The 21,353-nt window shown below is 45.7% G+C and overlaps 1 protein-coding gene across 1 annotated transcript in view; it reads left to right on the plus strand.

Moving 5' to 3' along the window:
• The first annotated feature begins 5,640 nt into the window (after positions 1–5,640).
• LOC138603553 (nck-associated protein 5-like) overlaps positions 5,641–21,353 on the plus strand; it is an 81,956-nt gene continuing 66,243 nt past the window's right edge. Inside the window, exons 1-2 of the mRNA XM_069675398.1 lie at positions 5,641–6,086; positions 19,538–19,601. Coding sequence (XP_069531499.1) covers positions 6,058–6,086; positions 19,538–19,601 — 93 coding nt within the window. The 5' untranslated portion in view covers positions 5,641–6,057. The remainder of the gene's footprint in view (positions 6,087–19,537; positions 19,602–21,353) is intronic.

The raw sequence follows: 21,353 nt of genomic DNA on the forward strand, positions 1-21,353 counted from the left end.
GCACGTCTCCATGGTTGAATATAGAGCAAACGTCATGTGGTGGTAATGACGGCTACGATTCTCCCCCCGAGCACCCACGGCCGTATCTTCAGCCCATGTTTGAGGTTTTTGAAATGAAGAATGATTCTGTCGTTTACCAAGCTCACATTCTCCCTGGTCATCAGGTATTTTTGGTTGTTCCTGTTATTGTTCGATCATTCTAGAGCTGCAAATCTGGAAATCTGAAACCCATTGCATTTAAAGATCAATGAACTTCTATCTCCTCAATTGATATTTAACGCTAAATACCAACCGCGATTGGTCCATTCACTGCGTTTCTCTTTGTAGTTTGAGTTTAGGTTAAATGAGGCTGTGGTTTCTTCCACGATTACCCTTCAAAGAACATTTTTCAACAAATGAAAGCCTCTGTTTGTTCACTGTGTCTCACATTGTCACGCTTTGAGGAATTAAACAAAAAGGACCCAGATGCAGACGGTGATATTTAATAAAAAAACATACAAAACAAGGCAAAGACAAACGCTTACTACTGAGAGTCCAGGGAAACAAAAGTTAAGTCAACTAAAAAATCCAACAACAACCAGTCCAGTGAATAAAATTAAAGTCGTCCACAGTTAAACACGGGTATGACAAGTTTACTGAGGGAACACGACGAAAGACATGCAACATGACGAAGGGGAACACAAAGACTAAATAAACTTGGGAGGTGAGACAATCAAGAGGCAATCAAACAAGCGGGAAACGCACAAAGGCAGCAAGTGGAAGATCACAGGAGACAAGGTGACAAAGTAAAACAGGAAATGATCTAAACAAAAATACACAGATGAAATACTCAACTAAACAAGGCAGAATCATGACAACAATCATGACAGGGCTCAAACCCCCAACCTTCCAACTGAGACACGGCAAACTCCACCACTGAACCACAGCTAGGCTGCAGAGCGTCTTTGCTTTATGGTTTGAAATAGGAGGATGTTATACCCGCATTGTTTTAAATATTGGTCCCCGTAACCTCTTAACACCTCTAGTTTTTGAGACAAATAGTTTTGTAAGAACGTCTATTCTTCAATTCACTCCATTCTAAGTACTGACTTGCTGTGGGCTAAACTGTGCACTACAGCTTCCCTTAAAGGGCCAGGTCACCAATTTTTAACCTCAGTCCTATCATGCTATTATGGGGGGCTAGTACCATTATGGTAGGAAAAAAATGCAATTTGGCTCTGTGCCTTTGGCGGACGCTATCCGCTTCTCCAATGGGCCCTGGAAAACCAAGCCAAGGAGCTTGCTAAACTACACTTCCTCAATCTAGGACGCCAGCCTCCGATGTCGTGTCTCAAAATCGTCAGGTTTGAAATGTAGACTGCAGACCTGACGATTTTTTAGACGATCCCCTGGTATGTTCTCGTCCTGTTTTGGACTCCAGCGTCTCTTGCTGGGCCGTTCCTTTCAGAGGGACGGGCGCCATGCACCCTGGGTGTTGTAAGAATGCTTGAATTGCTCCTTTTACACCAATGAACTACCATCACAGTGAGTTTAAGCTTACATAACAATGACCAAAGTCAGCATCTATGGGTGGAAACACTCCTTTTCACATTCAGCTCTTGTTCGCTGGCTCTAAATAGAAGCATGGACCTTTTTTTCCCCTATTAGCAGTAAAAAGACTAAATGCTGATGGAAAAATAGTAAAGCAAGGACATCCCTGTGAATGGAAACAAGAGGCTTATGTCATAAAAATGTGGTGTTCATTTGGAAAAGTCCATCCACCAGTACCACCCGTGTGAGATAGAAGGATCCCACTGAAGTGAGCCGGGGTATAATAGTCCCTGTTGTTTACCATAATCACCCGAGGAATGTTAAAGTAATTCTTTAAGATTTACTGGAGATTAATTAAAGATTAACTCCATCAGTGTTAATCCTGCTCATTCCAGTCCTGATGAGCATTTCCTGAGTTGCACAAAGAGGAAAATCTCGCCCGCTGATGAAGTCTCGCTGGACCACCATCCCGTTCCGCCCCCATCCCCCCTGCCTAATGAAACATGACGGAGGTGCATTATCGCTTGCCTTGTATTACACACTTCATCATGCCACACAGAAGTTAAACGACACACATATCGACGCTCGCTAGCACGCACACACAATCTCTGGAGGGGGCTCAGCGTGACCCGTCGTGTGATTTGCATCTGCCTGGGCGTTTGTGTGGATCCTTGTGTTGGGTAAACAAACACTCTGCCTGGCATTTCCTTTGCTCGTCTTGATGCAGAAACACCCTCCTCTCCCCCCCTTCCCAAAAAAAGTCTAGCCACGCTGACAGCTAAGTATCTCCTGGATGGATCATTCCCACCCATGGTCCCTCTGATGTGCTTCCAAATCATTTTACACCCGTTACTTTTCCCCAGGAGTATCAGACATTAAATAGCTGTTCTCAGAAGCGTGTCTAAGCTTAAACACCGCATACATGCTAATCGTCTTTAGGGTGCTGGAGAGACGGGAAGGAAACAAAGTTTTCCTTCTTCTTCCCCCCCGTGTGATTAATGCCTGTCTCGGAACACACACCTAGACGGCGGACTCGGCTGGTCGGGTAATGAGCTCAAGTGACACTCCCCGGCCTCCCCCCCCTGGTCACTCATCTGTGATCAAGCTGCAGGGGATTAATGTCGTGGAAGGAAAGTGTGGCTGATGGCTGAAGCAGTGGGCAGTCCACTGAACAGCTGTTTGTACATTCATGTACACAAGTACATTTATTTGAGGGACCTGCACTTTGGTACAGTTTTTGCAACTGTACTTCTAATTTACTGACTGCAATGAAACTTTAAATTTCTGCTGCCTGAATTGTGCACTTACCTGTATTTACGTAGCCTTCATTAGTACCCCCAGAATGCAAAATACAACATTACTTAAAGGGCCTATTATGGGGAGCTAATGCCATTAACTTGCTTCAACCTACCTCGCATACCCAAAATACAGTGCCTCTTTCACTTCAGTAAAGTGTCTAAACGCCATGCACACATACTACCACAACCACTAGCATCCCTTAAAGCGGGGCCGCTTTACACCACTGTTTAAAGGTGCTTACACTCACATGTCCCCACATGAGCATCCCTTCCCCTCAGACCACCCTGCACCCCATTACAAATCCATATCGACCCGCCGTCCCTCCGGCCACCGTCCCAGCACCGTCCTGTCTCCCTATTACCCCCCCCCTCCTCCTCCTCCCTGCGGAATGCTAACCTAGCTTAAGTGTGTGTGTGCGTGCGCGTGTGTGTGACAGTGGTGGAGCCAGGCTGGCTGTGTGGGCGGCCGAGTGTTTCCAAACAGTGGAATCTGTCACTGACACCCCTGGCAGAGCAATAAGCAGCGCCTTAATGAGCTCAGCAGATCACTCAGCGCACAGGGTCGACACACACACACATGAACACACTCGAGCACACGCGTACAGGCGCATGAAAATTACAAATACAGACACATAATCGCATATATACACAGATACAATAGGCATGATTGGGGTTGACGGAACCTATATGCACCCATATGTGTTGTGTATGAACACGCCCACGCACAAGACTCTCATTAAGCAGTTAACATGGGAAAGAGTGAAGCTAAACAAACAAACATGGCGTGTTTCCTGCTTAGAGGAAAGAGGGGGTTCTGGGAAATAAGGATTCCTGACACCAACGCTACCGAACTCTGTTTGTCCGTCGACCTATCAGGCAAGAGTCATCGCTCAAAAATTCAGTAAATTAAATTAAAATGGAACACTGCCCTCAATATTTCTAGATTACCCCCCATATGTATGTGCCACTGCTGACTCAGGCGTCCATTTGTCTTTTTTTACCCAAATGGGACAATAGTGTCTAATTGGTGACCACCTGCTCTTAAAATCGAATCACGCTCGCTCTGTATTCAGATTTCCCCGCGAGCCAGCTGCGCTTATGATAAACACAATTACCCCTCCGCATGACATTTCCCTCATAAATGCAATAATCAGGCGTCATGAATCTCACTGAGTTTTATGATGACAAATGGGAATGTGGCAGCCGGCTTTACGAGACTTCTGATAACGGGAACGTGACAGGACGTGTCAATTTTTTATGATCGCTGTTGGGCGACGCCACGTTTCCCAGCATGAAATAATCAACCTCCAAACCCTGCGAGTGACAACTCATCCTTCCATGTTTGTCTCCACCTTCCCTCAACTTTCCGCCCTTCCAGCCGACCCCCCCTCTTCGACTCTCCGGCAAACTAATTTTCTCACATGGTTAGTGTCATTGTTCATTTAGGACATTAGTGACAGTGAATGTGGGGCAAAGTGGCAGTGATGGCCCCGGCTCTAAGTCAGCCCCGTCCTTTCTTTCCCCTCTTTAACTGAGCGCTCCTGTCACCGGGACCCTTTTAATTCTCCCTTTCACCCCTCCGGTGCCCGCCCCCTCTCGCACTGGTCCTATTGGGGAGCAGACAATAGAGAGTGTCCCCCCTCCTTTTCTGCCTCTTCATCCCCCCTTTCTCATCTCCCTAGACCCTAGCAGGCGTCCTGCCTGGTTGAGGTTGCGGGCTCCAGGCTGCAGTTTGTCACAGCCATTCAGCTGAGACTGATTGTGATTGCGGCAGATGGGCTGGAGCCTGGACCGTCACTCTGGCCCAAGCAGACCCAAGCACTTCTCTCCCTTATTCTCTCCTAGCCCTTTTTTTCTCCCTCGCTTTCAGAGTGTGTCCTTCGCTCTCTTGATCTTGAACTCTTCCTCGCTTGTCCCTATCTGTCTTTTGTTGGTGCCGCCTCTTTCTTTCTCTGCATTGTTTTCCAAAAGCTCCCTCGTATAGAGAAAAGAAAAATGGCTTGGTTGGAACTGAGTGCCAAAGATTCTTTCATAAAAAAGGACTTGGTATTCTTCAAACAGAGTGTATATCGTATTGTCCAACAGTCTCTGAAACCCCTTGTCCCAACACCTCCCAGACATCAGAATTGGCCCCGAGTTGACCATGTCTTTCAACTCTCTAGAGACGGACAATCCAACAAGCACAGCCACTTTACAATCATTTGCCAAGGTGGTGCAACATCTGAACTTTCCCTCATTTACTGACTTCCATCACTTGGACAACCAATTGCAAAATCATGAACGCTTTCATGTCTCTAGGAAGGCAGGTTCTTTGCCCTGTCTTTGAGGGTAGCCCTTCAAAACAGGTACAAAACACTTTTGCATTCAAGTGTGGCTTGATGACACATCATTTGTCTCTTCTTCTGTTGTCCCGACCTGTCCTTTTTGTCACCTCTTCTGCCTCTGGACTAAAAGAGCCCAGTTATTGGAACATCACAAGCTGGCTGCCTCTTGCCCGTCTCCTTGTTGGAGTTAAACCCCCCTCGACACTGTTTTCACCCCCCAAAAACTCCTCCTCCTCCGACCAAACCCCCACTCAAACCTCGCTTCTCCTCCCCTGAGGAAAGAGCCACCTTCAGAGAGGCAGCCGTCTCCCTGAACACATGTTAAACGTCCCGCAAGCCCGAGGAGGAGGGACGCAGTCAGAGAGAGCTCGCGAAAGACCCAGTGACAGACAGAATGAGCGAGAAAGAGATAGAAGCAGAGACAGACCGAGGAGAGGAACAGTCTGAGGATAGATAAAGCCTGGAGGCGGGGTGGGCGGGGGGAGGCACACAGCGCTGTGAGTGTGAAGAGGAGCCTCCGAGCGTGTGTGTTAGTGAGAGAAAGCCTAGCGCAGAGGGAGAGCGTATGTAGCGTGAAGGAAGAGAAGGGGAAGAGGGAAGCAGTGTCGGGAGAGTCAACGCATGTTGCCAGATTGAGAGAGACAGGGAGAAAGTAGAGGACGGAGGCAAAGAGGAGTAGGAGAGGGAGAGTGAAGCAAGGATTTTGATTGCTTGAGGGAACATAGAAAAGAGAGAGAGAGAGAGAGGAGAGGCAGTTGGGTCTCAGTCAAGTGGAGAGGCAGGGAGCAGTGTAGAGCCGGCAGTGCTGCATTGTGGATGTAAACTTTATCGTCAGCGGGATCAGTGGGTAGCAGCTGCAGAGCAGGAGGAGAGCGTGCTGGTGGATTACCATGTGTGTCCTCTGAATGCACCAGGATGCTGCATCTCCACTCGGGTAAGAAGGGGACAGTCGTCAGCGTATATGGAGGGACAAAATTGCCTTATTTCTTCTGCAACTTGAACCGTCTTGTTGATTGATGTACTATGTCTTTGTTGGAGGATATCTATTCATACGTGACATACTGTAGTTCTCTGTTGGCAGAAGAATGCATGCACACTCAGCTTTTGCTAGCACCCGATTCAACAAGGCTTAATGATTTCTTCCCCCAGCTGTACCTCCTTTAGGCATCTTTACTTTGTAATGAGCTGCAATTTTCCTGATAATCCCCTGAAGAGGCAGAATATTTCATACGGCAGCACTGTACACGTGCAGAGGATGATTTCTGATTTGCACTGAGCCCGATTAGCCAGTTGCAAAGGGGAATCGCGTGTCCTGTTGCTAGTAGCAACAGCATGGGGCCGGGGCGCTGCATAAACCACTTTGATTCTGATTGATAGCAGAAGGAAATGGATACCCGTCGTTTAAGCGGAGGTAAAACAATCAAGCATTGCAGGGGATTTGTAAGTGCAGGAATGCTTTCCTTCCCACTGCTCCTTTTCTTCTCTCTCAGGCAGATTAAGATTTTCTACCCAGCCCACTAATCCCACACTGAAATGACTGGTGTTGAACTGGGTGTGGATATGTGGTGGAGAATATGGATTATGGGGATAGAGGCTCTCTGTTATGATCAGCTTCTCTGCAGCTCCTTGTTAATGTGGCGTAAAGTGCTGCAGCACCAGCGTCCATATGTCAATGTCACGGCAGGTCAGAGGTCTTTTCTCATAGTCAGCCATATTTCCAGGACACAGAGAGAGAGAGGCTTGCAACTAACACACCAAGGATGCCACATGTAGGATTTTGGACACTGGGTTTATATTTTTAGTTAGGGTTGTTATCTCTAAAAACAGAACTGCAAGGGAACATGGAAATGAGAGCATGGGAGAGTATGGGAGGTATCATCACTCTCTCGCTGGATGCTGTCAAAGTGCCAAAAAGAAATGCCATTCCCCGTCTTTTTTGAGGTTTGTTTTATGCCCTGGGAACTGGTGCTTCCCAACACCAGAGCAAAAAATAGAATCTGCCATGTAGTGGATGCTTTATGACTGGAAATGCCAATGGATGTTAAGAGGAAAAGAGCTGTATCCTTGTACTACCTTCCAAATCTGGCGTTTGAGTGACCTTTCCCTAAATGCTTTACATTAGTATTTCTTGAACAACGCTGCCTTTGTCAGTGCCTGAAACTACGGGATTACAAGCAAGGTAAACAGGGATGTAGCTCAAAACAAAGCCATGCTCTATCAAGATGGCCGTGCCTTAAAGACCAAGTGTCATCAACAACAAGCATGTGACCTTTCAAGAACTTGACTTGAGGGAAATTCCTCCTCCGTGATTGCACTTAATGTATCAAATCATGCACTAAATGAACTGTTTGCATGCACGCTGGCCAGTTAACCCTAATCAGAGCATGTATCTGGTATCTAACCTTACTGCCTGTACTTATTAAAGGCTACAGTTGAGCCATTTTCTTCCAAACAGTGTCAGTTTAAAGCCTTTATTGGGACCAGAGCAGCAGCCAGTCATATCATCCCGCCACATGGGCAGATGTGTTGCTGCACTGGGCAGTTTGAGCCTGCTGCCCTCTGAAACCTACCTGGGGATTACTGGATAAGAGGATTGCCAAGTGCAGGGATTTGATTTTATAGAATTAAAACTGTAATTCTCTCCATCCCAAGCATGCTGCAGTGCAACCATTTTCCCCACGTTATTATTTCCCCCCCTTCTGCCATGTTCTTGTCTGACTAACACGTTCGACTGCTACATCATGTGTCCTACATTTAAGCAGTTTTGACTTAAAAGTCACGACACAGGAATGGCAGAAGTTGGCCTACATGTCGTTGTAAGCCTTGTGATACCAAATTCACTCTACAGAATTGGATTTGAACTGGGACATTTTGCCAGTTTGTGTAACTGTGGCGATCATTGTTACCCCAAACACCAGCCCAATCAACCAGATTAAGACCCCTCTAGAAGATCAAACTGACGTTTGTGCTTTTCTATTTCCTCGCACCCGTCCAATTCTTGTGCATCACTTTGCCTCTCACTCCTCCACATCCGATTTTCCCAACTTTTTTCTCCTCTCTGTATGTGGCGCTCAGTATTCAGTGACCCTCAGCTAGCATATTGGGTTCAGGTCAAACTGAATTACTGAGGAATGTTCCCCTGTTCAATGGCCGGCCCAGTGGGCCTCAGCATGGGAGCACTTCCCCTTCATTGACAGCCAGGGGACTTTAATTTTGAAGGAGGGGGGGAGCGCCTTCCAGACAACTTTCCCATATAATTCCCACTGTCTCCGCATTGGTACATGGAGCCGTGAGCCAAAGCAGCCAGTTTAATGATGTGTACGTGTGAGGCACATCTCAGGATCTCGCCAGCCTTGTTGAGACGCTCTGCTTCTGTGACTGCAGGCCATCCAGCTCAATTAAGGGTGCTTTGAATGCATTCCTCCCCTTGGCCTGCTCTACATTTATCTTCCCCCATGAACAGCACGTGGGAACTCTAAAAACAGTCCCGCAGAGCTCTTTTGGACTGTTATGAACCTGTTTTTTCTGCGCATGCAGCATCTGAAACAAACAACATTGCTCAATAACAGGTTTTGACATTTTTCCAGGCTTTGCATTTTTTGCTCCAAAGAGCCAAAACACATTACATTCCCCCTGAAGTCTGATGCTTGTTGTTTCACTGGATGTTAACAAGTTGGAAATCCAGAAAAACTGGACTCTCAGATGTCTTTTCTCAATGTCTCCTGTTGGCTTAACTTAGAGTAGTGTCACTCAGGAGAAACATAAAGTTTAATGGTCCGACACAATTTATAACCAATAAAAGGCTTTTATTTGCTAGCTATCAATGGCTTATTGCATGCACTGGCTGTTTTGCCTGGAGACAAAGCTTTGCCCAGACACCCTCGCTGACTGTTAAGTGATGTCATTAGAGACGGAGCATTTTTGTGGTTTTTAAATGGATGAACTCGCTCCATGTGAGTTCAGTAAGGTGCGAAGACTCGTGGGCTGTTCTTGCAGTTACTGCCTGTTGTCCAGTCAGAACTGGTTTAAAACATCACATAATAGCAATTGATTTTGTTGAATTATGTATGTTGGCTTGCAAGAGAAAAGCTTTTGTTCCTATCTGTTGTGTTCATGCCACAAGTGTTTCAGTTCTTTGGGAAAAAAATCCCCAAATTGGATTAGTTTTTTAGGTCATAGTCCTGCATGCCAACATTTTACAAGATAATATGTTGTTGCCCTTGTTTACTAGATGCGGCCTTCCTGCTGACACACTTTCACAGTCGCATGCATCTCACAAGCTGTCACATCAAAGCAGTCGAAACCCACTTTTGTGAGCGTTCCCTCTTCTTTCATATATCTTTCCTCGTCACGGTGATGCTTTCAACGGAGCCGGGCCGTTTACGAGGTTTGGAAAGGGGGTCGGTGTCGCATTTGAGGGCTGCGCGGTGCGGGAATGTCAACAGAACTTCAGCTCCCCACTATCACGGCTGTAAATCACCGGGTAATAGTGGGAGAAAACTTGCAGGACCTCGGCCAGTGGTTGGAGGTGTTGGTGCAGCTGGAGAGGAAACGGAGAGTGGCTGCTGGAGAGGCTTCACCTTAATGCCGTAAAACTCTTTTCCAAACACCTCTCTTGTTGAATTTAAGCTCTTTGAGCCATTTGGTGCAACTCTTTACTTGAAGTGAATTACAATGACTGCAGTGACTTTTAATTACTTTATTACCAGCATGCCAGAGTGCCAGAACAAGGATGCCATGGCAGTATTCCTTGGACAACCGAAAGAGTTCTTGGGTAGATTTTTCCCTCTATTTCTATCTTTATGTCTCTAAAGTTTTGCCTTTGGATTGAAAGAAGTTATGAGTCGATTCTAAATCTAGGGAGTCTCCTGCAACAGCTGCCCAGCAACTTGTGCTCACAAAGGCACAAGCACCCCAGTTGTAGAGGTGTCAGACCCGTGGTTCGAGTGCTCCTATTTACCGTACTTTTTGTTTCTATTGTATGTGAACCGGCCATTTGTCTGCCTTGTGTAAAGGGCTACTGTTTGCCCTGCTTCTCTGAAAACGATGTGTTGACAGCCACTGTAAAACACCCAACAGCCTTTGCATAGTCTCCATGAGTCAGCAGAACCTTCTAGTATTTCAGTACAGTAGTAAATGTGAGTCCCCTGATCCCCAATTACTTCAGCACAGGCCTGCAAAGGTGTGAATGCAGAACAATGGATGAAACGTGTGATTAACCCGAGTATGCTTGTGCCTTTTTTACTGCTGAGCATTTCAGGGGGCCCCACGGGTATTGGATATTAATTAAGCACCATATATTGAGCTTATTGAATCCTGCGTTTGGTTGTCCTTTTTTGTCTTTTTAGGGTACATCAGTACACTTTATAGATTTGTTGGTGATACCTTGACAAGGTGCCCAACCTTGGTTCCATCTTTGTCCAGTGGCGACTCGCAGTATTGCCGCACCAACGGGGGTTTCAAATTTGTAAAACTTTCCTTTGAGCCTAGGAAAGGATTTGAAATACCGTCACATGGACCATTGGCTCAGCAGGAAACCATGGCAGGGGCAAGAGGTAGAAACACTACTGGGCATATTCTGGGAAACTTAAGCAACTTCTTGGACTGAATAGGTGCCAACTTTGAGTCAGAAATCCAAGTCTTATTAACCAATCAGCTAGTTGTATGCATTAGCTTCCCTGCCATCCTCTGTGATCTAGAGAGGCTCATCAAGGCATCAAATTAAGTTTCATTGGATCGTAACGCAGCATTTAAAACCCACATCTTTGACATCTAGGAGGCTTGGTCCAATGGCTCCAGTGTTATCATCCATGTCATCATAAATCTGAGCTATATCACATTTGTCTTTGTAGAAGTATAGTTCCCCCCAAAACCAGGCCTTGTCCGTGTGAATGCACCTGACAAAGCACCCCCTAAATCTTGCGGTAATTGTAGTCCAGTGTGAAGGGTTCTTCACTTAAACCCAATTATGTGTCAGACTGTGTGACTCAAGCGAGACAAGCATCACTGGAAAAACTCAAACACACACATACCACAGGATTATTACCTGTTGGAATGTGAGCGTGCGGCTGGGAATGCCTTTTGATAAGCTCAATTTTAGAACAATGTATGTCTGAGAGGTTTTTTCCCCGTCTTTTGGGGGAAACTCGCTCGATTTCTCGCTCTGAATCAACACGTTTTTCCTTCCTCTTCATATCTGATGTTGTTCAAGCCGAGCAGCAGCGCACCTCTTCAGTTTGGAGTCATTTCTCTTTTATGATTTGGACATAAAAGATTCAAAATTTTGCAAGTGTGTGTGCATGTCTTTGCATATCCTTTCCAGTGTGTTTGTACATGTGTGCTCATGCATGTGTTTATGAGTTGCCCCCTTGTGTGTTCACGTCTCGCTCCGGTCTCATTCTTCACGAGCCGTCGCTGGTGAGTAAACCCTGCTGGCAGACGGGCGGGCGGGTGCTTCTGCGGCCATTTTTAAAGCACATCTGCTCATCCGCAACGTTTCGTTTCGTCTGGACAGGAATGCGTCTGTGGCTTGGAAACAATCGAGGTCAGGCCCTGCTCGCAGAATAAGAAAACATTTAGGGAGACAGACAGTCAGGCAGGGGTAATCCACGGCTGGCGAGCGCATTCCTCGGAGCTCTGGAGGAGTCTCGGAGGATTCCTCACGTCTGATTTTTGCTGCTTCAGAAGTTTGAAGATGCGGCGCATGCATTTGATCTGATCTTGACCTACAAAGTGATGCATTTAACTTCCCTCTCTTTGATTTGCAGATAAGATGCGCAAAGACGAATCATTTACACACACTTTTCATTGCATCAATCATGTTCTCCTGTCAGGAAACTACAATATAGGTCAGGTCTGTTAACTTGCAGCAGTGTAATTAAGACTCTCCAAGGAGCTAGATTTTATCACAAAGGGAAAGCATAAACAACCCCAGAGCATTCAACATGTTGTTGACTTTGGATAAATCTCGCTAATCACGAACATCTCAACTGGTTTGACCGCATTGCTGGTGCGCACGTGTCCAAACAAATCCATGACTCCATACATTTAGAGGAATAAGGGCAGAGCTTTGTGAGGGTGTTTAGATGACCCACATTTCTGGTGGTTTTTAAAAGGCTTCTTGAGTTGGAAACAGATTTTCTTTTGGGACAAATCATGTTGATTCGAAATGTCGCTTTTCCTACAGTAAAGATATTTCAAGGCCACATGGCAGCACGAAAAACCGTGTGTTCTTTGTGTGCTCACAGCAGAACCTCATCACATTTCACCTCGTCAATAATTGATGGTCTGCCGTGGTGAGGTAAGGCTCATTGTGCCTGCTTGCCTGGCTGCCTGGCTGGATGACTGGGTGGTGGTTGGCTGGGGCGTGTGAGGTGCTGACATGTGGCTCCTGTTTTTTCCGCTGCCCTCCGGTGCAGACGGGGTCCGAGGCGGGAGACGGGAGGTCAGGAACCAGCTGTGGGAACAGGCGCAGGTCGGGCCCGGTTGTTCGGCATCCACGGTGGAGCTCGCCGGTGATTGATTGGAGCTGCTTAATGCGTTGGGAGCGATTGAACGGTCACAGATGTGCGGACCCCGCCCCTCAGACGCCTGAAGCAGATGATGTGTTTACACTGAGGGCTGATTTTGATGCCTTTGCGGCTGCATAAAGGCTCATTAGGTCTTAAGAAAACACTTTGATGATGTGAAACGTTCAGATTCTGAGAACAATGAAGTACTAGTAGTCTGTATTAAAAATTTACACCCCCCCCAAATGTTTTGATCTAAAAATGTGGACATTTTTAAAGCCCCAACATGATAGTCTCTCATCCCATCTTGACTCCAACCTCCTGGCAGTTGCAACTCTGTTATCCTTTGAGGCTGTGTTGGATGTTATAACTTATCAAACGGCTCGGTAAGCTCATTGTCCCGCTGCTCGGGCCTGGAGGGGAAATTCTGGATCGGTGCAGAAGGTTACATAACAGAGCCGGAGGAGGATTAAGTATGGGAATGACCGGTCCGGAGTCGGGGCCAAAATGCCGCCTTTGGAGTCCGTTCTGAACAGGATGGATTCCCTATGCGTGGAGGTTGCGTGCATGTCAGAGCTCTTAACCCAGCAGGAGTGCAGACGCTAATACATAAATGCATGGCAGCGCTGCGCTCATCCAAACATTTGTGCATCCCTCCCGGCTGCTGTGTGTACGTTTGTGGTTCAGAGCGATCGAAATGTTTAGCTCCCTGTAAGCCCCGATGACAATATCGCAGAGACGGTTTATATTTATGCATCTTTTATACATCCTGATGTCAGAATAAGTAACTGCTGGAGCGTTTCTGTGGCGTTTAGTCTGTTAATCCAACAGAGGGGAGATTAAACACACTTGATAATAAGGTAGTGCAAAGGAAATGGGAAACCAAAAAGGCAGCAGACAGCACTTTCTTTCTCTTTCATTATGTGCTTAAGAGCAAACAATGTACAATGGATTACACCACCTGTATGAAGGAGCCGTGATAGCAGTGATGAAAACACAGCCGCCTCCCACAATGCACTTCAAAGCACATGGAGTCCAACATGTCAGCTCAGGTTGGCAAACGCTCTCCGTCTGATTGATCCGCCCTCGGCCCTGACAGATCGTGTCTTTGCACGCCGCCGCCAGCGTTGTCTCAACGTGAGCAGGAGGGGCGGGGGGGCGCGAAAGCGTGAGCGGGGTTTACACAGTGTGTGAGTAGAAGAGGAGGGCGGGGGGGGGGATCTGCTGTGAATGAAACAAGGCTGGTGTCATGATCACTTTGTGCTGAGAGAGGGATGGAGGGCTTTTGATGTGAAGGGGTTGCACGAGAACGGATCTGAGGTGTAAAAAGTTTGTGTGGGTGGATGGCAGGTGGTGTCAGCTGAGAATTCAAGAGAAGGAAAGTTTCAGGTGTTTGCAAACAGGGATTCAAACTTAGAAGATCCCCTCACCAAACCTTGATACAGGTCTGTGCAAAATGCTTATCACAACCTTTATTTTTAGGCGGCAACCTGTAATTATTATGTCAATATTAAAGAAGGAAGTCATGTGATGTCTGTGAGGAATCTCAGAGTTCCAGGTCAAGGTAATTCTAAGTTGTATCGCCTCTCATCCCTTGGTTGAGAGGCGATACAACTTAGAATTACCTGTTGTTATTTTGGTGCCTAGCCCTCACCAAACTGTGACCATTTCACAACCTTAACCTGGCGCTCCACAGGTGTGTTCAGTACAGACTTGTTCAGGTATGGCAAAGTGTTGCCTGCCATCTGTCGGGGCCCTTATTTAACACTCCTGTGGATCGTATTAGAGACTAGGAGCATCATCCAAAGCATGCATAACATTGTTTAACACATATGTTGCATCTCCAAAGCATCAATTTGTGAAGGAACCAAGACAAGCAGCTTTGTTCTAAAGGTCTAATCCGAGATCCCAAATCAGGAATGTACCTTGAATTCAAGGTATGATCTGACATACGCATTTAAAGTTGTTGGGTGTATTGAAGCAATCAATTTGACTGACCTGTGTTGTTTGAACTTTTAGCCCTGAGTAACCCTTCTCTTTACATTCAAATCACCCTATTTGACCTTTACCTAAAAAACAATGCCTTTTTGACGTCTCCCAATGTGTTGCGGAAGTGCTTGCAGGGGACCAAGTGATCCTTTCGCATGGCAGTAGCACTGTACGTGTTTGCTGCAGTTGTCCTTAAAATCAAGTCTTCGCAGCCTTTTTCCACATTAATTTTTGATGCATGGAAACATGAACACTGAAGTACACGGCCATTATCAGCTGGTTTGGCCTTCTACTCCAAGTCTCTGCAGGATTGCCCGCGCCGATAAGTCCTCTGGTGCTGTCAGGTGATTCCAGGTCAGTGGGAACCGCTGGAGGTCCACGTCGACGCTGCTCACGATTGGCTGCTGGAATTTACTCAGCCGAGCTTTATGTTGGCGCTCAACAGGGAAGAAAAACAGCAGAGGAGGAGGAGGAGGAGGAGGAGGGGGAATGTATGCACGGTCAACTGTCAGCTTGTGCTTTCATCACATGCTTGGATGTGCTGCGTAAAGGCATGGGGCTGTAGCCTGAAATAATTCCCATTTAGTCACAGTCAAGTGTGAAATATATACAGTGTGCGGAGCGTATACAGCGAGTATGTACAGTGCTTTGTTATTGGCTTAATTTTGCTGAACTTCCTGCCACTGTGGAAATAATTCTTCCTCTTTGTCTTGCAAGTCAGTGCCATCCTTTTAATGTCTAGTTCTGGTTTATTACAAAGTGGGTTTTACCTTAATGGGATAAAAATGTGGTACCATCACGAAACAGTGTGTCTGATATGGCCAAAGAAACAGAAGCAGACGGTTAGCCAAACAAAACAGGGATACTGTTACCTCAAATGTCCAAAGTTCGGGTTTAATTTTGACCTACTGTACTTGCCGTATGTTACTATTCATATACTAGTGGGAAAAATGGCTCAAATAAGCTGTTGGCAGATTTTAATCGTTACTTTGGCGTGTGCAATATGGCTGTCGTTGGGAAGGGATTTTTACCCTGTGGTGATTTTAGGCATACAAATTGGATGTTTGATGTATAGCCCGGTTTCATAGGGACCTCTGTGGCGCAAATTTTCCTATATTGCCTGGTCTAAATTGCCTTGCTGTCCCTCTCCATTGGTTGAAAGCTGACATGTTCCCAAACTGGAAGGGCCTAGCACGCAAAAATGAACGTGAACTTGTGACGCCGGCTGTCCAATAGTGAAGCGCTACAATATTGTGGTAATCGCAACAGCCAATCAATTGCCTTGACTACACAAAGAAGGCTACAGTGTGTTAATTGGAGTTTTCCTTTACGATAAGGTCTGTTTTAGCTGAAAATATGACTTTTGCATCTCTTTAAACTGCCTTCTCCAAGAGATACACGTCCTGACAATCGCTCAGTTGGACAAGGTTTCACATCTGGTAAAAGTTTATGAAGTAAGCGATTGGAAAAATATCAATTGGGATTGAAATGCAAAATGACATAATCAGAGCAGAACATGTCCAAACATCTATTACAGAATATAACGGATTACAGATTACCACGCTGTTCAAATCTGCTTAAAAATCCCACGTCAGCGCCAATTGGATCCAAATGTCGCCGGTGAGCATTTCTGCAGTGTTTAGAACACTGTTTTTTGACTGCTGCTGCTTGTGCCAGTTACTATAATTACGTTTAACTCGGGACGTCAAATTGCTCTATATTTGGCGATGATTTTCTCCGGGCGCAGTTGGCTCATGCTCGGTTGCTCCTGGAACATGCCTGTGCATAAGTGTGCTGAAACTTAACCCCTTACAGGGCTGACGCTCAGCCATAACACAGACTGGAGGAATGCCAGGCCGGTCTTGTTTAACAAAACAATATCTGGAGTGAGGAGTTCCAGAGACGTTCCTTTTTTTTCTTAAAGTAGTGTAATGGCTTCAAGCTATATGTCGTAATAGGAAGAGACACATTGTTTAACTGGAATATGAGTCAATCTCAGGTCTAGTCAGACTTTTATATGAATTTATGAGGGGTAGAAAACTCTAATAACACCTGTTCTCTAATGAGTGTAAGTCCCACGCCCTAATGAAGCCACAACACACTAATGCAAACATTCAAAACACACCCAAACACACCTCCTTGTCTCACTCATTGCTTGACTTCCTCCCGGATTTGTCACCGTCACAACGTGTCTTTCACAACCGGCGTGCCAGGCTCGCTCAGTCTGCTCCCATCAGAGGGAAACACAGCGACCGAAATGGCTGATTCCACTAGAAAAAGCGACGTTGCCTTGTAGCTCAGGTCCAGACGGCGGATTCATCCGTCAGACATACGTCTCCCCGGCTGTCTCTTAATCACAGGGGGGTTTTCCCGGCAGGTAAGCCGCTCAGAAACAATGATGTCTTGTCAGTGATGTTAGTCATGAGTTATTTTGGGGGAGTTGGGGGAGGTTGGCGAGGGGGTTTAGGTGTCTGCTCTGCTCAAGAAATGTAAAAAATGTGCAGGTGATTGTGATTACTTGCGGCTGTCTGCCGTATACTCTTCCTTATTAGGTCCCATGGTGCGTTATTAGGTGGCTGTGAGTGTGTGTGGTGTGTTGTTGTGAACACAGAACAATACTTTCCTGTCATTCACAATACATGTCCTTATTTTACTTTTAAGCGTGCTGTGTCCTGCTTTTATTCTGCTTTTTTGGTTGATATTTGTAATTTATTGTCATATTTGTATCTAATATTCTGCTTTTATAAGAAGCAGTGGAAGCATGTCTTATCTTATCTTGCTAATTAATGCAATAACTAGCTTAATTATTAAACAACATTCACATGGTGGCCATCCACTGAAGTTATGCCATGGGTGGAAAACTAAAATCCTGTTTTGTTGTTGTAAATTGTACAATCTTTATGAATTTAACAAATCGATATAATGACACATTTGAATGCTTGAACAGCAGCAAAAAAGATAAAAGATTCTGAAGGACATTCAGCCTTATTTCAGTGTAAAACAACATAGCCTAGATTTGATAGCTCATTAGCTATAGTTTGACCACAGCTAACCTTAGCTTTCAACTACTTTAAGCTTGCTAACATAACCCTTAGCTCATGAATGCCTTACTATCTTGTCATGTAAAACTATCAAGTGGTTATGTTAGCAAAGAATTGGCTGAGTGCTAATGTTAGAATATTTTACGGTAGTTAATGATCTACCAAATATGTGGCTCACCAAGTTCCTTGCTCACTGTTAGCTGGCTAACATAACCCTTAGTTAGTTATTATAGCATTTCCTATCATACTGTTGGCTTTCAAACAGTAGTGTTAGCTACAAGTGGTTGAAAGCTAACGCTAGCTGTTGTCTAACAGTAGCTAATGAGTTACCAAATATGTTGATCTCAAAGTTCCTTGCTAACTGTTAGCTGGCTAACATAACCCTTATTTAGTAATTATAGCATTTCCTATTGTACTGTTTGTACTGTATTGTACTGTTGGCTATTTAAACAGTGTTTAGCTATAAGTGGTTGAAAGATAAACGCAAGCTGTCAGCTAATGGGTTACCAAATATGTTGATCACCAAGTTCTTTGCTAACTGTTTACTGGCTGAGATAATCATTAGCTAGGAACTACAGCCTTTCCTGTTGTACTGTGTTACACTTTCAAACAATAGTTTTGGCTACAAGTGGTTGAAAGCTAATGCTAGCTCAGCTAGCTTGATCACCAAGTTCCTTGCTAACTGTTAGCTGGCTAAAATGACCCATAGTTGGAAACTGATATCTTTTTGTGGAACTCTATCAATTGTAATGTTGGCTTGAAAGTAGTTGATTGCTAACGTTAGCTGTTTTAGCTTGAAATATGGCTTGGTGTCCCTTTGTATTGTCACTACTCAGTGTCTGTGTAGCGGCTAATCAATCAGGAAGTGGCTAAATTAAAACCTTTTTTTCAGATCCGCTACTTTTACACCTTAAACTGAAGAGTATAACTTTAAAATAGCATTTTACCTACCCTATTTTAGCTAGCTCCAGCTCTACCCTGAATGTAATGTTGGAGGAAAATGACGTGGCTGGAGCTTATGTCCCTCTTGTGTCAGAAAACCTGTGAAATACAACATGTAGAACACTGTTATTTCATTTTTATGAATGCTAATACACTATTTGACATGAGAATGAATAACTTTGTACCGAAACCAGCGATTCAAACTGCCAGAGGAGGCTTTTTCCTCTGCAACACATCTGTTGGTCTTTCAGCCCTTTGGATAAAAACATTTGCAGACTGTCAAGCTTACAACAAACACTGTATGTCTCATCTCCGACTGTCAGGCGCAGGCTGGGTTTTCCTGCAGCGGTGCTTCAGTTGTTGTGATACCTCAGGAGAGGCCATAAAACAGGCTTCTTTATTATCCTACTAGTGTGCCAAGATTTATCCCATTAAAGTCTGGAATGCCCTCCTCTCCTCACGTGGGAAATGGATTGGGACGCGCACAGTCAATTTCTTTGTTTAGCCTGTTTCATGTGTGCGAGGGAGAGCGGGAGGGGGGGAGTGTGTTGGGAGTGAGGATGCCCTGCTTTTTGTTTCCTCCTGAGCTATTTTCGTCCGGACAGAACTGCAAACGCTCTGTTTTTGCGTGGTTAGCGGATGACCCAGTCTCCTCAGCATTGGTGTGTGTGTGTTGTCTGCTGATTTGCTGGTGGGCTTGTGAGGCAGCAGGGGGGAAAGATGGAATACAGATAGATTGGAGTGTTTCCTAGTTTAAAAGTGGCCTTTTCTTCACATTTTTTGGAAAAAGCTCTTAATTTAGATTAATTCGATGCAAAAATATCCGTGTCAGTGGAACCTGACCTGTGTCACCCACTAAACAATGACTCACTCTCCTTTTCTCCCTTCCTTCCCCCTCTGTTTAGAGAAAAGCTGGCCGTGGCTCGCCTGCAGAGGGAAGTCGCACGGAGCAAGAGCGAAGGAACAATGGTAAAGTACAGTGGAAACAGCCCGTCCCCTATAATCTGCACAGAGCCAGAAAAGCCACAGTATGCTCACTTCACACACACCCACAGACAAGCTGTAAAGCCCTGCCAAGCCGCCACACCGGCCAGAGTCAATCTTTGGTGTCTCAACACTTCATCAGCTGATCTTAATGGGGACAATAGTGGAGGAATGAGCGCAGGAGACGGAAATATTCTGCCATTTAACATGTGTCCTAAAAAACAAGGGCCAAATCCCAATTCCATCCTCGATGACGCCTTATTTTTGGGGCTTCCCTCGACTGAGTGGTGGCCCTTCTACAAGTGGTAGGGTTGGAAATATGTACCCAGGAAATGGGACGCCACATATTTGTCAAGCTTTATGTCAAAGGATTTTCCATGCAATGCTTGTTATATGACCGAAATATTCCTTAATTATAACCAAACAGCTTTTTACGCCTCTGCACGATTATTTGCAAAGCGGTTGTTCTTTGCAAAGGTGGCAAACTTCCATGTTAAAATGCCTCAGTTTGCAAAGCATTCTGGGAATTTCCTGTGGACTAATTGCGTCCTTTGGAGGCCACTTTGGAGGACTAGATAACCTCTTGATCGTTCACTAGACTTGGGGAAATAAAGAGGTAGGGCAAAACAGGCGAATTGGGATGCAGCCGAACTGTGCAAGAACTGTGCACGTGCAGCTCAAATTTAGGCAATATCTGATAAAAAGCTAAGAATCCAGTATTGAATGCCACTTTTGCATGAATCAATAACCTCTGCAATGAGGAAACACCGTGTATTTACTGAGCAAGCAGCAGTTTGGATAAAGTTTGAGCCTATCTGCAGGAATAACAGGTATTCAGATGCGTGCTGAGGTTGGGTAACATTACACAGCTCTAGCTGGGGCTTAACCTGTCAACACTGCATTGTGCCGAGCTTAACTGGAAGTTGCTGATGTTGTGCTTTCACTTCTTTTTTAAACAGGGGAAAGAATTCAGGAGGTCTATACGCGTACATAAGTGTTTGCATATTTGCCCGTGCGTCTGCAGCATGTGCGCTTCAGCGAGGTCAAACCACGTGACGGAGCCGAGCTCAGCTGATTGCAGCCTCCGTGCAGCGGCTGTAACCACAGGCCCAGCTGTTTGACTGCACCCCAGTGACGCCTCTTGTTCTCTTTATGGCAGCAGGCCTAAAGCTACAGCGTGCAGAGGGGCTGATTCACTGCGAGATTTTCACACTATTTTGTCTGATTCTCTATCGATCGCCGAGGGAGGGATGCTTGTTTTTTTTCCCTTCTCGTCTCCCCCGCCCCTCCCGGGTAGAGGAGGTCAGCTGACGGGGTCGGATTCAGAACGGAGCCCGCCGGAGCTGGGCGAGGGTTCAGATGAAGCTCGAGGGCAGAGGCTTATTTTTAGACGCAGTGAGAGAAACACGCCGTGTTATGTTCTGGATTCGAAGGGAATCGACCATGTGATTGTGGAAGATTAGTCCATGAATGTAAACATTGATAAAGCTGTGACTAATGACAGACGAGCGTACCTCGATCGCCGTCACCTCCACGACCTCTCTTGAACTTGGACATAAACAGGAAGTCACATCTCCCCCCAGTTTAACCAGCTGACCTTTCTGTGACTCTTCCAGTACTGTCATCCCAGTTATGCATGTGAAAGGAGGAGGTGCAGTATTGATTCCCACAGTGGGAATGCATGCATCCTTCATATCACGGGGAGACAATCAGTCATCTGACTGCTAGAGTATCCAG

The sequence above is a fragment of the Semicossyphus pulcher genome, unplaced genomic scaffold (genome assembly GCF_022749685.1).
Source record: "Semicossyphus pulcher isolate SPU_LCO1_2020_fin unplaced genomic scaffold, fSemPul1.0.p SCAF_24, whole genome shotgun sequence".
Taxonomy (NCBI): Eukaryota; Metazoa; Chordata; class Actinopteri; order Labriformes; family Labridae; genus Semicossyphus; species Semicossyphus pulcher.